General features: G+C 38.9%; 1 protein-coding gene across 1 annotated transcript in view; it reads right to left on the reverse strand.

Moving 5' to 3' along the window:
- CCT5 (chaperonin containing TCP1 subunit 5) overlaps positions 1–12520 on the reverse strand; it is a 205039-nt gene that overhangs the window by 41459 nt on the left and 151060 nt on the right. Inside the window, exon 8 of the mRNA XM_067147554.2 lies at positions 4765–4902. Within this exon, the coding sequence (XP_067003655.1) occupies positions 4765–4902 (138 nt within the window). The remainder of the gene's footprint in view (positions 1–4764; positions 4903–12520) is intronic.

Below are 12520 nucleotides of genomic sequence, written 5' to 3' on the forward strand. Positions count from 1 at the left end.
GGGCCCTCTAAGTCCCCACTGTACTTCACCCCAACAGGCCGTCCCCTACTTCGGCTGTCTAATCTCCAAAGACATGAGGGTGGAATCAATTTAGTCACAAAAATTCTTTAGTTACAATAACCTGCAGAGGTCAAATGCCCTCCAACATTTCTTTTTTCTGTTGCTCCTTTACACTTTCCTTGAATATCTGTACAAACTTTGGAAAAGGATCAAACACTTCCCATGGTAAGTTGTTCCACTCCTTCACAATTAATTAAATATACCCCGATCGCTTCTGCTAAAGTAACATCTAATTTTGTACTTGTGGTCAGTCCTACCGATATAATTATTTTCCAACTGAAGCCTCTCACGGATTTCCCCCCCATGTTTCCTCTCCTGTTTAAGCTCTATATAATCCTGTAAGTCTAGTTTTCTCCCTTTTCTTACTTAAAAGCTTCCCACCCAATTTCCTCTAACATATCTGATACAGTACTTTTTCTCCTGAAATCCCCTGTTACAAATCAAATCTTGCTGCTTTCTTCTGTATCCCATCTATTTCTTATATTAGATATTCCTGGTCAGGATCCCAAACTGTTTGCATATTCCAATAACGGACAAACCATACTTAAGTAACTTTTCTCTTAATTCTTTGTTGCATCCATTACGTAGCCTCATTATGACATGTAACAATCTCTATGCTTTCCCAACAATGTCATCAACATGACCCTTCCAGTGCAAATTACTTTCAAATCTCACACCTAAGTATTTGCACTTGCTATCTTATATGTCAATTACCTCATACGAAGTACATTTACATTCAGTTTTTAAGCCCCTGTTTGTAAATGCTGTAATAGTTGATTTGCCTCCATTAACCTTCATTTCTTATTGAAAGCAACTGTACTCAATACTCTCCTGCTGACTTGCTAGGCCTAACGCATAAGAGGATTTTCTTTCAGATGATTCTCTCCTCAATAAGATTCAGATATCAAGACTGAAGTGGTTTGGTCACATGAAGAGGATGCCAGTAAACAGAACTGCAAGGAAGGAATTTGACAGAAAGGTAGAAGGAAGACGACCCATGGGAAGGCCACGAAGGAAATGGATAGATTTAGTTAAGAGCGATGTACTGCTGAGAGGTCCTGATTGGGACAAGTTGGTGGAGGAAGAATGGTACAAGGACAGGACGAGATGGAGGAGGCTCATATACCACACCCGGGAAAATGGAGATGGTTTAGGATGATGATGATGATTCTCTTCAACCCATTGTTGAATACTGTCCAGGTCCCTTTGTGATTCTGTACAATCCTCTGTGTTATTTATTTCTCTATAAACAATTATGTCCTCTGCATACAATCTTATTTTTGATGTTATATTGTCTGCGTATATCAATAAAAGTAATGGGCCGATTATACTACCCTGTGGAATTCCTTTCCAAACTTTTTCTTCCTGTGACACATGATTTCCTACTTTGACTTTCTGAACCTTGAATTTAGAAATGTTCTTATCCAAAATATAACCCCTTATTTCAAATCCTTTTCCCTCCAGTTTCTTTAATAATATTCCAGGTTCCAACCTGTCAAATACTTTGGAAACGTCTATGGCAATGCAATTCCAACTGGCCTCTCGAATCCAACTGATCTGATATGTCCCGCTGAAACCCCACCAGTTGTGCCTCACAAGAAAATTTCATTCTGAACCCGTACTGGCTCCTAATGAACCAATTTTTATCTTCACATACAGTGAGTCAAAATGAAACTCATACACTAGAGGAAAGCTTGTTTATGTGGACTCAACAAAACAATACATATTACTTTATTTTAGTCTTGGTTCTGGTTTAACAAATACACATTTCTCTACTAAGGTAAAAAGTGCAGTAAATCAATAATTTATAATTTCAAAGAAAAATTAATACATTATTCTTAAACATGCACGAAACAGGTTAAAGTAAAACTCATACACCTTCAAATAATAAGATATGTATTGTATATATTATGATCGGGTATTTTTAAATATTAGTACGGTACTCTTAGTATTAAGGATTGTATATATCATACTTTTATTTTTCCATTTCTGTTCATGTCTATTTTGATGTTTATGTATTTTGAATTTTATCAGAGAAATTGTATATTTTGTATGAACTACAACCCTAACATACCTTATGGTAAAATAGGGTTCACAGCACTTTGGAGATTAAATAATAATAATAATAATAATAATAATAATAATAATAATAATAATAATAATAATAATAATAATAAAGTAGTTCTTGAGCGATCTCTAATAACAAAATGTTTTTAAGAGTCAATACTTTGTAAGATACCCTTTAGAACTTCTCATGGCTTTTAAACTGTAACGCATAAATTGTACCAACTTTTTGCAGTGTATTTGCTTTCATCTGCAGAAATAACGGTCTTCCAGAAGTCAAAATCTTTTTCTATATACTCTGTTATGACGCTCAAGCTTTTCTTCCAATTAATCTTGCTAACAAATGGTTTCTTCCTAGCTATTCGTCCATGTCTGTTACTTTTCCTTAGGATAAGTCGAATAGTTTCTGGATGTGCTCTCTTGTTGGTATGTTCCTCAACCATTACAGCCAGTTTAGGAGGTATAATCACTGGTTCCAACCTGTCAAATACTTTTTCTTCACTTGTCCTACTATCCAACGTTCCTCCTTAAGGCTGAATCAGACCCACAGCCGTAGTGACAGGAAGTAAAGGAAATAAATTGGACAGGGGTAAGTTTAAAATTTCACAATTAATTTCCATTATTCTAAATAATTTCTTTAGGCAACACATCCTCAGATGATCTTAACTAATAGACGCAATTTTCTTTCTGCTGGTTACAGGTCGTATAACAAGCTATCCGACTTGACGAGTTCATAAACACAAAAATTGTTTAATTCAACCAACAGCGGACACACCCTTTCCATTTAGAAAAATAGGATAAGCAAGAGAATCAAGCTTCATAGTACAGTACAAAAGGGATGCGAAATAAACAAGAAGTCAAGTAAAGAAGAAATAGACTCAAGCAAAAAAAACTTCAGGTCAAAACACTAAAATTCTTAAAGTTTTTTAAACAACAAGTGATTTTATTAAACCTTCGGAACTTATAATGAAACCAAAGACATTCTAGTCCATAATTTATTTTTAAGTTTAACGTCCTATTAACAACCGTCCCCCTCCCCTCTCCAACCTGTATGTCCCTTACTAACACCAGTTTTTTAATGTTAACTATGTGATTGTTCCTCTCTAAAGAACCAGAGAAACGAGGAAATGCCATTTGGTCCTTGTTTCAATGACGGTGAAATCCTGACATTCACCTCCCCGCGGTAGAGAGGGGGCAACGACTGCATATAAAAATAATATATTATATGCAGGCGGCTAACGAATGAAGGGACCGATTATCTCCCGGTATAAGGAGATCCCCTATACCAAGTGGCAACAGTCTCTGAGAGTGGATGAGCGGGTATGGATAAGGGCACTCTATTGTCCTGGGGACAAGAAACTATTCCCAAAGGCAAAGGAACCAGTTTGGTCAACGGCATTAGGATGCAGAAGGCAACGGGAAACCACTGCATTAAGGATCCTGAGAGATGTTCCAGTAAATCCACATGGCATGGCTGCAACGTCAAGATCGGAGCTGGCCGTGTGGATTGTCTACCTCCGTTTGGAGACGACGGCTTAAGAAGATGATGTGATTGTTGTATGCTGTTTTTAACTAAGCTTTATGTAAACAGCTGATGATGATCGCAAAGCGATCAAAACATGTCCTGACATTATTAATGTTTTTATAAGTAGCCAAAGGCTAAATAAAAAGAAAAGTATCGATTAGGTGGAAACCTTTTTCATATATTGATTAGATTACATTATCGATATGGCAATGAAGTGGATAGTTTGTAATACTTGTAGAGAAGGCTTTAGCCGAGCGTGTGAACTCACGTTGTGATTCTGTCGTGTTGGTAATCGATTGACATGCTAATGGAACAGTCTTCTTCTTAGCAGTGTTTTGTTCAAGATAGCAGTTTATTAGAGTGTGTGTGTATAATGTGTGTATAATTTGTAAATAAAACAGTGTACACAATTGACAGCATCTCCTGTGTGCATCTTTGTAGTTACAACACTCTACAAAATTAAGTACTTGTAGTACTATAAATTATCAACACTTTGCAGTTTGCCCTCTCTTGCCTAAAAATATAGGATAAAGTGAACTCTGAATAAATAGATAATGTTACATCATAATTTCTTCAGCATTTATTACATGCTGCTTTTTTTGTGCTGGTGAGTGTACTTGAAGAAAAGAAAATATGTAGGAAAATATTCAAAACCAAACCAAACCCATGGAGCAACAACCCCGAAAGGGCATGGCCTACCAAGTGACCGCTGTTCAGTCGGAAGGCCTGCAGATTACGAGGTGTCGTAGGGTCAGCACGACGGATCCTCTCGGCCGTTATTCTTGGCTTTCTAGACCGGGGCCACCACCTCACCGTCAGATACCTCCTCAATTATTATCACTTAGGCTGCGTGAACCTCAAACCAGCCCTCAGATTCAGGTAAAAATCCTTGACCCGGCCAGGAATCAAACCCGGAACCTCCAGGTAAGAGGAAGGCACGCTACCCCTACACCGCGAGGCTGGCAGGAAAATATTAAATCTTCTAAAAAAAAAAAAGTCATATTTTTACAATAACTTTTAGAATGTATGCTTTAAAATGAGAGGTCACTCACTGAAACCTGCTTAGCAGTTTTCTCACAATTTCCAATGGCAAAAATGGTTCATCAAATTCTCACCTTATCTGCCTCTTCCGAAGTAGCAATGGCACAGGATATTTCGGCAGCTCCACCTCCATATACAATGCGGTTATCCAACACGAGATTACGCACTACACACAAAGCATCATGTATACTTCGTTTTGCTTCCTCAATTATCTGCAAATGAGAAGGAAAACCACTGCAGTGAGCCGTTTCCATTTACTTCATATGTAAGAAATTAATGAGTCTTACAAGGACACCCAAGAAACTGAACACACGTACCCGCATAAGACATTATATAGAACATAAAACAGAAATTAATTTATGAGGCAGGCTAGAATGTAATATAGATAAGCACAAATGTTTTCTTTCAATGTCACATAGATACTAACTCACAGTTTATACGTTCATCATACAAACAAGTAATACAACAGATCTTTAACGTTCACACACCAAGGGGCTGTAACATTTGTTATTTGGAAAGCAAACATGCCTTAACCCCTTTCCCTTGTCTGTAGTGAGAGCCCTGACATATTGTATCAGCTCATTGCCGTCTCTTAGCAGACAATACACGATGCTATACTGTATTACCATCTTCTGGTTCAGCGTGAAACTTTGTAGAATCCAGATACTATTTGACAGTCAGTTAAAAATCTATTTTTTAGATGGCAGCGTAGCCATCAGCGGTGTCCAGTCAACCCACACATGTTAAGGCTCAAGCGATAGTAAACGAAACGTTATCGCCATGTGCTCTCCTAGTCATATACAGTGTACTGTTCAATGTTGATATATGTCAGGTAATTGTATAAAACCCCAGTATTTTTGCACCCCCACTCCTTCCTTGTAGCCTAATGAATATATCTAACAGCAAATGATGGTGCCTACAATGAACAGACAATGGTTGACTTGTGTACCGTAACCCAACATGTGCCTGATGCTGATGGCTGGCGCAATTATAAATCAACAGATTCCGATTTTACAAAATCTCTGTTTACAGCGGTTTCAGGCTACAAACCACTGCAGGGTATGAAACAAGAGACAGAATTAGAGTTTTTAAATTGTTTTTTTAATTATAATTTGTTCAGTGAAATTACTAACGAGACCAATCTGTATGCAATAACAAAAGTAGTAACAATAATAAGAATGTAAAATAATTTGTCTTAAGTTGTATATATTGCTTTTATTTGCACCAGTATAGCTTGCTGTAAACAAATCATTAAGAGCAAGTACCATCTCCAAAATCATGAAAGATGAATACAGGTCATCTGTCTGTCTGTTAGGTCATCAGCCCAGAGGCTGGTTGGATCCTCAAATAGCACCACCAAAGGCTATGCAGTTATATGAAAACCGCAAAAACCAATGGCAGTACCAAAATGAGGCGTACTAGGCAAGACGAGGAGTGAGGTAGTTTGCCATTGCTTTCCTCACTGGGCCAGGCAGCGCTATTCCAGCACGACTGACCCTATGAGCAACACCTTTCATAACACTCAGACGTACCGGTTGTACTCTGAAGGCCATTACTCAGCACCACCCATACCCCAGCAGCTTCCATATTGTCACAGCCATTGATGAGACCGGGACTTCAGTGGAAGCTACACTTTGCTCTGGCCTGTGGCAAGAGATGGATGCAAAAGTACTGCAACCACCAAGAAATGACAGCAGGCAGATACAGGTCATATGAAATAGAAATTCACATTTAAAATATGAGTAGAAGAGACAACACAGAACTTTATTTTGAGGGGGTAAGGCTACGTTTACACTAGCAAGTTCTTGGAGCAATTTACTTGCACAGAGAAACTTGCTGGATTACTTGCAAGTCTAAATTCACCAGCAAGCTGACTTGCAGCAGTTAGCAATATCTTGGATGTGCAAGCAGTGTGAAGGACATTTCGTGAGCTTCCACAAGTTACTTGCACCGATAGAATCTAATCCTATTTCGTGCAAGTGGAAGGTGCAAGTTGGTAAGTAGGTGATCACATTTCACACATTTGCTTCTGTGCATATTGTTATTTAATTTGGAAAACGTAATTACATTCATGCAATCACATGTGCTCAAATTTATTTTTAAGAAATGGAGAAAAAATACGAATGGTCCAGGAAGGACACTAGTGAATTGATATAAAAACTGAGAGCTTCCCAGAAATTTGGCACATTCTCAGCAGTGAATTCCAAGACAGAAATAAGAAATCCAATGCTTTCAGCACAATTGCCGAGGACTTTTAATACACCACCGAAGGAAATATTGTAAAAATGGCACAACTTGAAAACAGTTTTCCCAGGAAGTGAAGAAACTTGCAAAATTAAAAAGTGGCCCTTAACTCATTGCGGACCGTGGACGGCGTAAGACGTTTAAGCTTGCTCCTATGCTGTGGGCCGTGGACGACGTAAGATGTTTAATGTTCCGCGCGAAGCAATGCTGTTTATATTCGTCATCTATGCATTCTTACACCTTAGTCAGCGTTACTGGTTGTAGCAGGAACTTGGTTGATATTTTTGAGATAACCCCCGCGTTGAGTGGGCTCATGTTTATCTTAGCTGTTTTAGCAGGAATTCACTTCCTCGCGTGTCAAGACGGTACTTGAGATTCCAATGGAGTGCGTGTCATTCTTACCGAGTGTAGTATATTGGCTTATAAAAGAAAGTTTATTACGGGTGATTAATTATTAGATATTGTTCACAATGATTATTCTGGTGATGAATGTATTCCTGAAATAGACTCAGATAGTGAAAGTGAGAGTGACGGGGAATTTCCGATTCCCGAATCCAATAGGCCTATAAAGGAAAGTGAAGTGCCTGATACATATCATCCTAGTTATTGTCCACCTGTCCATCGTTTAGAGAAAATTCAGGTACAAACGTTCAAACAGAAAATGAGCAGGATATTTTGAGTTAGGTGAGTATTTTCATGAATGACGAATTTTTTCAGTATGTGTGTGAGCAGACCAATCTATAGGCGAGTCAAGTGATAGGCGCGGCGCCCCGGCCGTTCACGAAGAATTCGTTCATGCAATCGTGGAAACCGATTATTCCAAAATCCTGATTTAAAAATGTACTGGAGGCATGGGCCCTTTCAGACAGACGAAAGCGTAGGGAGGCGGCGGACTATGCGAACACCAGATCTGGAGGAACAGGTTCTACAGGACATGGAGACGAACCCTAGTACAAGCTCCAGGCAAGAGGCCAGCCAACATGGTGTAAGCCAGACTACGATTATATGTATCCTGCATGACAACCACTATTATCCCTATCAACTGCAACGAGTGCAAGGATTATCAGCGCGGATTTCCCTCTACGGGAAGGATTTTGTCGATGGTTTTTGCACCAGGCCATCACAGTTATGGGATTTCTGTCATCAGTCCTCTTTACCGATGAAGCAACCTTTACCAGAAATGGCATTGTCAATCTGCATAATCTTCATCTGTGGGCTACAGGAAATCCTCGGGGAATGGTTGAAGTGTTTCATCAGCACCGGTTCAGCATCAATGTTTGGGCAGGGATTCTTGGCAATCACCTACCTCGACCAGTTATTATTCCACAACGCCTCAACGGAGGAAGGTACCTAGACTTCCTGCAGGATACTCGGCCTGGATTGCTTGAGAATGTGCCTTTGGCAATAAGACAGGTTATGTGGTTTCTGAATGATGGAGCACCCCCAACTTCTGCCTTACAGTTCGCTAACACCTCAACAACACCATCTCCAGGCGCCGGATAGGACGCGGAAGCCCTGTTGCATGGCCTCCTAGACCACTGGACTTAAACCCCCTGGATTTTTACCTCTGGGGACATCTGAAAAGCGTTGTGTATGCTGAAACAGTTCCTGATGTGCAAACCGTTCAACAACGTGTTCACGATGCCTGTGACGCTATTCGGTGAGAGGTCGAAATGTGCGAAAGAGTGAGAAAATTCATGACACGACGTCTGAACACGTGCGTTGCAGCCAATGGAGGCAACTTTGAACATCTGCTGTGACGTAGATGCAATTCAGCTACGTACTGTGTTCCGGGACTCTTTGCTGTCGTTGCACGCACACCGTCCATTTACGGACACATGTGCGTAGGACATTTTTTTCCTCCATTTCCAGTCAGGAATCAGACCCTGCAGTTTGTCGGTGTTATTTAAGTTCATCCTGTAGAGCCTCCAGGAATGTGAATAAGGTAAGAAGAATAACATTTCTCAATTTTCACAAATTTAACAGATTTTACTCTAAATCATTTAGTGTTAGCACCATTGTATAACATTTACTGATGTATTTAAAGGCAGATTCTTGTCTGCTGATTTCTTCTGTATTTTCTAACATCGCGATAATAAGAACTTCGTAGCAAATTTATCTTGTCATTATTTTGTGCAATATATTTTATTGTAAACTTAATCGGTTTGTTGAAAGTGCGACTGTTGTCGGCCGATTTCATTTATATCGTGTATCATTGTGATGATATTAAAAACATTTATCTCATGTTTCTAAAATTTCACATGTCGTGCAATCAGCTGTTGTTATAGCGGCAACATCGCTTCATGCGCCACTGCAGTGTGACCAACATTTTGCACAGCTGTCATGTGCAACCTTATGCCAGCCCACCTACAATTCCACTCAAGAGTAGGAAAATAATAACTATTATTCTGGATGAACTGATGATGATTCGAAGGGAGCCAAAACCAGTCTTCTTTTAATAAATTTCAAATATTTTACATTGTGTTGAATGGTGGAACATCCCTCAAATCCTATTATATCAGAGGGTATGTGACAAGCTAAAGCACCGGTCAGCAATGTATTAACAAAGTATTTTGGATGACTATAGTGTTCGACTGCTCATTCACAATCATGTTACACCCAGGCTTACCACTCAATTGCTGTGGAGTGCCATATGGATTTGTGATGTCAGGCGGAATAGAGCGCTCGCATGCGATTCCACGCGAATACAGACACAGCTCGCGTACGACACTACATGATAATCAGGATAATAAACTTTTAAACTCCAATGTAATTGATGCAACTAAGCTGACAATAATTAAGATTTACCATTTAAATATGGTGAAACATTGTTAGTGCGTTCCTCACGAACACATTTTCCCACTTAGCACGTCGTAAATTTGCCATCTCGATTCTCATCGTATTAAATCTATGTAAAAATACCTTGCTTACTGCTTCACGAATTTTTGCCATCACCGCTTGGTACGATCACATTTGTCCTAGCCCTGAAAATGTTACTGTATTTGTCATCCCCTGTGAAAGAAACGTGATTTCCAACTCTAGTAAGAGCCACCACCAAAGTTGGGCGATTACGGGAAATGGCCTTCCTGAACTTCACAGGATAAGCTGCACTTTCGGGGAGCAAGCTGTTAACCTCAGGAATGTTCAGTTTTGCTTGCTGGTTAGCAGCGAAATTGCTGAATAGCAGTGAGCCGGCTTGTGGTTAAAATATTTCGCATTCCATTCAGTAGGTAGAAATTTATCTTGTATTGAATGGTACAGTGAAGTGCAGCAAATATTTGTCCCGTGATACGGTAGTCTATATCTGGATTAGAAACATAATCATGTGAAATTGACTACTGTGGTGCATATTTGTCTTGTGATAGCCTAGTTATGGATACAGAGAATGTCATGAAATTCCTTAATAACGAAGACAAAATTAAAATCCATCAGAAAGTGGACCGGCGTAAATGCGCAGAGGTTGCAAATGTTAAAACTCTCACGTTCGAGTTCCAACTCGATCACTCAAGTTGGTCAAAGTTTTATTCAATTCAAAAAGGCAGCCAAAGTCATTCCTGTTCCTGGCAGTAACGCATATCGAGTGGAACCTCCAATTCATTGTTTATTTAAGAGTGCTTCTACTGACATTTGTTTTAAAAAGAGTGTGATCTGCAATAATACTTTGATATTTTTGTTGGCCCCTGTGCCCATGTTTTCATGTTTGTTATCTTTTATCTGTTTTTTTTAACACCATTTTAGTGTACTTATAATAACCACTGGAAAAGATTTTCATATTTGTTCTCTTGTGTTTTTCACACCTTGTATTACTTTCCTCACATCTTTAGAAATGGGAGATAGGCCTATAGTTTGCACTGTACCCGTGGATACACGACCGGAAAAAATTGTATCCAGTGTTTCCATATCCTTGTTGGATAGTTTTTATTTGTATATTCATTAGTATGTTTTCTCGCTTAACACATTTTTCATTGTCCCCTGCAGAAACGTCTTAATGAGGTTTCACTGTAAACAGTTTTATAGTATTTACATTTTAATTTGGAACACCTAATGGCTCAAAAATATATTAAAATTATATAACTAGCACAATGTAGGTTACATTAACCGGGCGGTCTATCAAAACGGCAGAACACAGTTTCAAAAACCTAGGGAGTGTATTATTCATGCAGAATACAAGGCTGGGCAAGAAGATTAGTAAAAGGGTGCAACAGGGCAATGCATTCTACCAGTGCGTACAAAACCCTGTCTAGAAAAAGTACCAAGGAAGTGTAAAGAGATCATGCACAAAATGTATTATGCACCTTTATTGACTCTTGTGTGCGAGTAATAACTGAAGCCATCTCTTTTCACTTTCGACTCAGTTAATTTATAACTGTTGGGCTCTTCACTGTTTCTTTTTTCAGGTGTAATAAAATTACCATATATTTTCTCTTTCAGGAAGTTTATAAATGTGTTTACTTACAGTTAGTTTTGGCAGACTGAAGAACCTAACAGTCATACATACTGACCTATGCGGCTGAAACCTGGACAGTGACAAGTAGGGCGGAGAGTAGAATTCAAGTCAGTGAAATGAAATTGCTAGCAATATGTTAGGAAAGACAGGCTGAGAAACAAAGATGTGCGAAAGGAGGCCAGAATGGAAAGCCTAATTGAGAAAATTGTTAGGGGTAAAATAGGGTTTGGACATGTAAAGAGGATGGAGGAGGAAAGAATAACAACAGTTTGAGGGAAAGAGTGTGTCTGGGACAAAATGTTAGAAGAGGAATGGTTTAAGGATGATGATGATTCAAATCCATGTGGAGAAAAGAAAAACATTAACTAATATGGCTGATATCAACAGACGTCTTACACCAATTCTGATCAAATTTAACAAGTGACCTAGTTTAGAAAGTTTAAAATTCACAAGAATAATTTTTACACTCCCAATATGGAGACAGGAACCCAGAAGGAGAAAGTCTTCTAGATCTATGTGTAAGGAATGGCTTGAGAATAAACAACAGTTGGTTTCAGAAGCAGCTAAGTCATAAACTAACAAGATACAGTTGGAATGGAGATACTAAAACTCTGATAGATTTATATCTGACAATGAAGCAGGAAAGACCATATGTGATGTCAGAGTTATACCAAGTGAAAGCCTGGACAGTGACCACAGACTTCTCCTCACAACAATAAAGCACATTGAAATTTATAGGCCTCAGAAATACAGGAAACCAAAAATCAAGACATGGGAGCTAAAGAACAGAGAAACAAGTTGAATACACAAAAAAAGTGACCAATAAATTACCATAAGATGCATTACAAGAAGGCAACATCGAGTGGACTAGATTCAAAGAAAGCATTGTCGGAGCTGCATTAGAAGTTTGTGGTAAAACTAATAGCAAAATGAAGGGGAAAGAAACTCCTTGGTGGAACGATCGGGTGAAGATTGCTGTGAAAGTGAAAAATGAAACCAGGAAAGCCAGAGACAAAGAAATGCAAAAAGGAAGTCAAAGGAACGAATCTAGAGTAAACGAACTGCAGCAGAAATACAGAGATCAGAAGTTACAAGTAAAGAAAATTGTGGCCGAAGAAAAACAGAAAGCTTGGACTGAT

This window comes from Anabrus simplex, chromosome 5 (genome assembly GCF_040414725.1).
Source record: "Anabrus simplex isolate iqAnaSimp1 chromosome 5, ASM4041472v1, whole genome shotgun sequence".
Classification (NCBI taxonomy): Eukaryota; Metazoa; Arthropoda; class Insecta; order Orthoptera; family Tettigoniidae; genus Anabrus; species Anabrus simplex.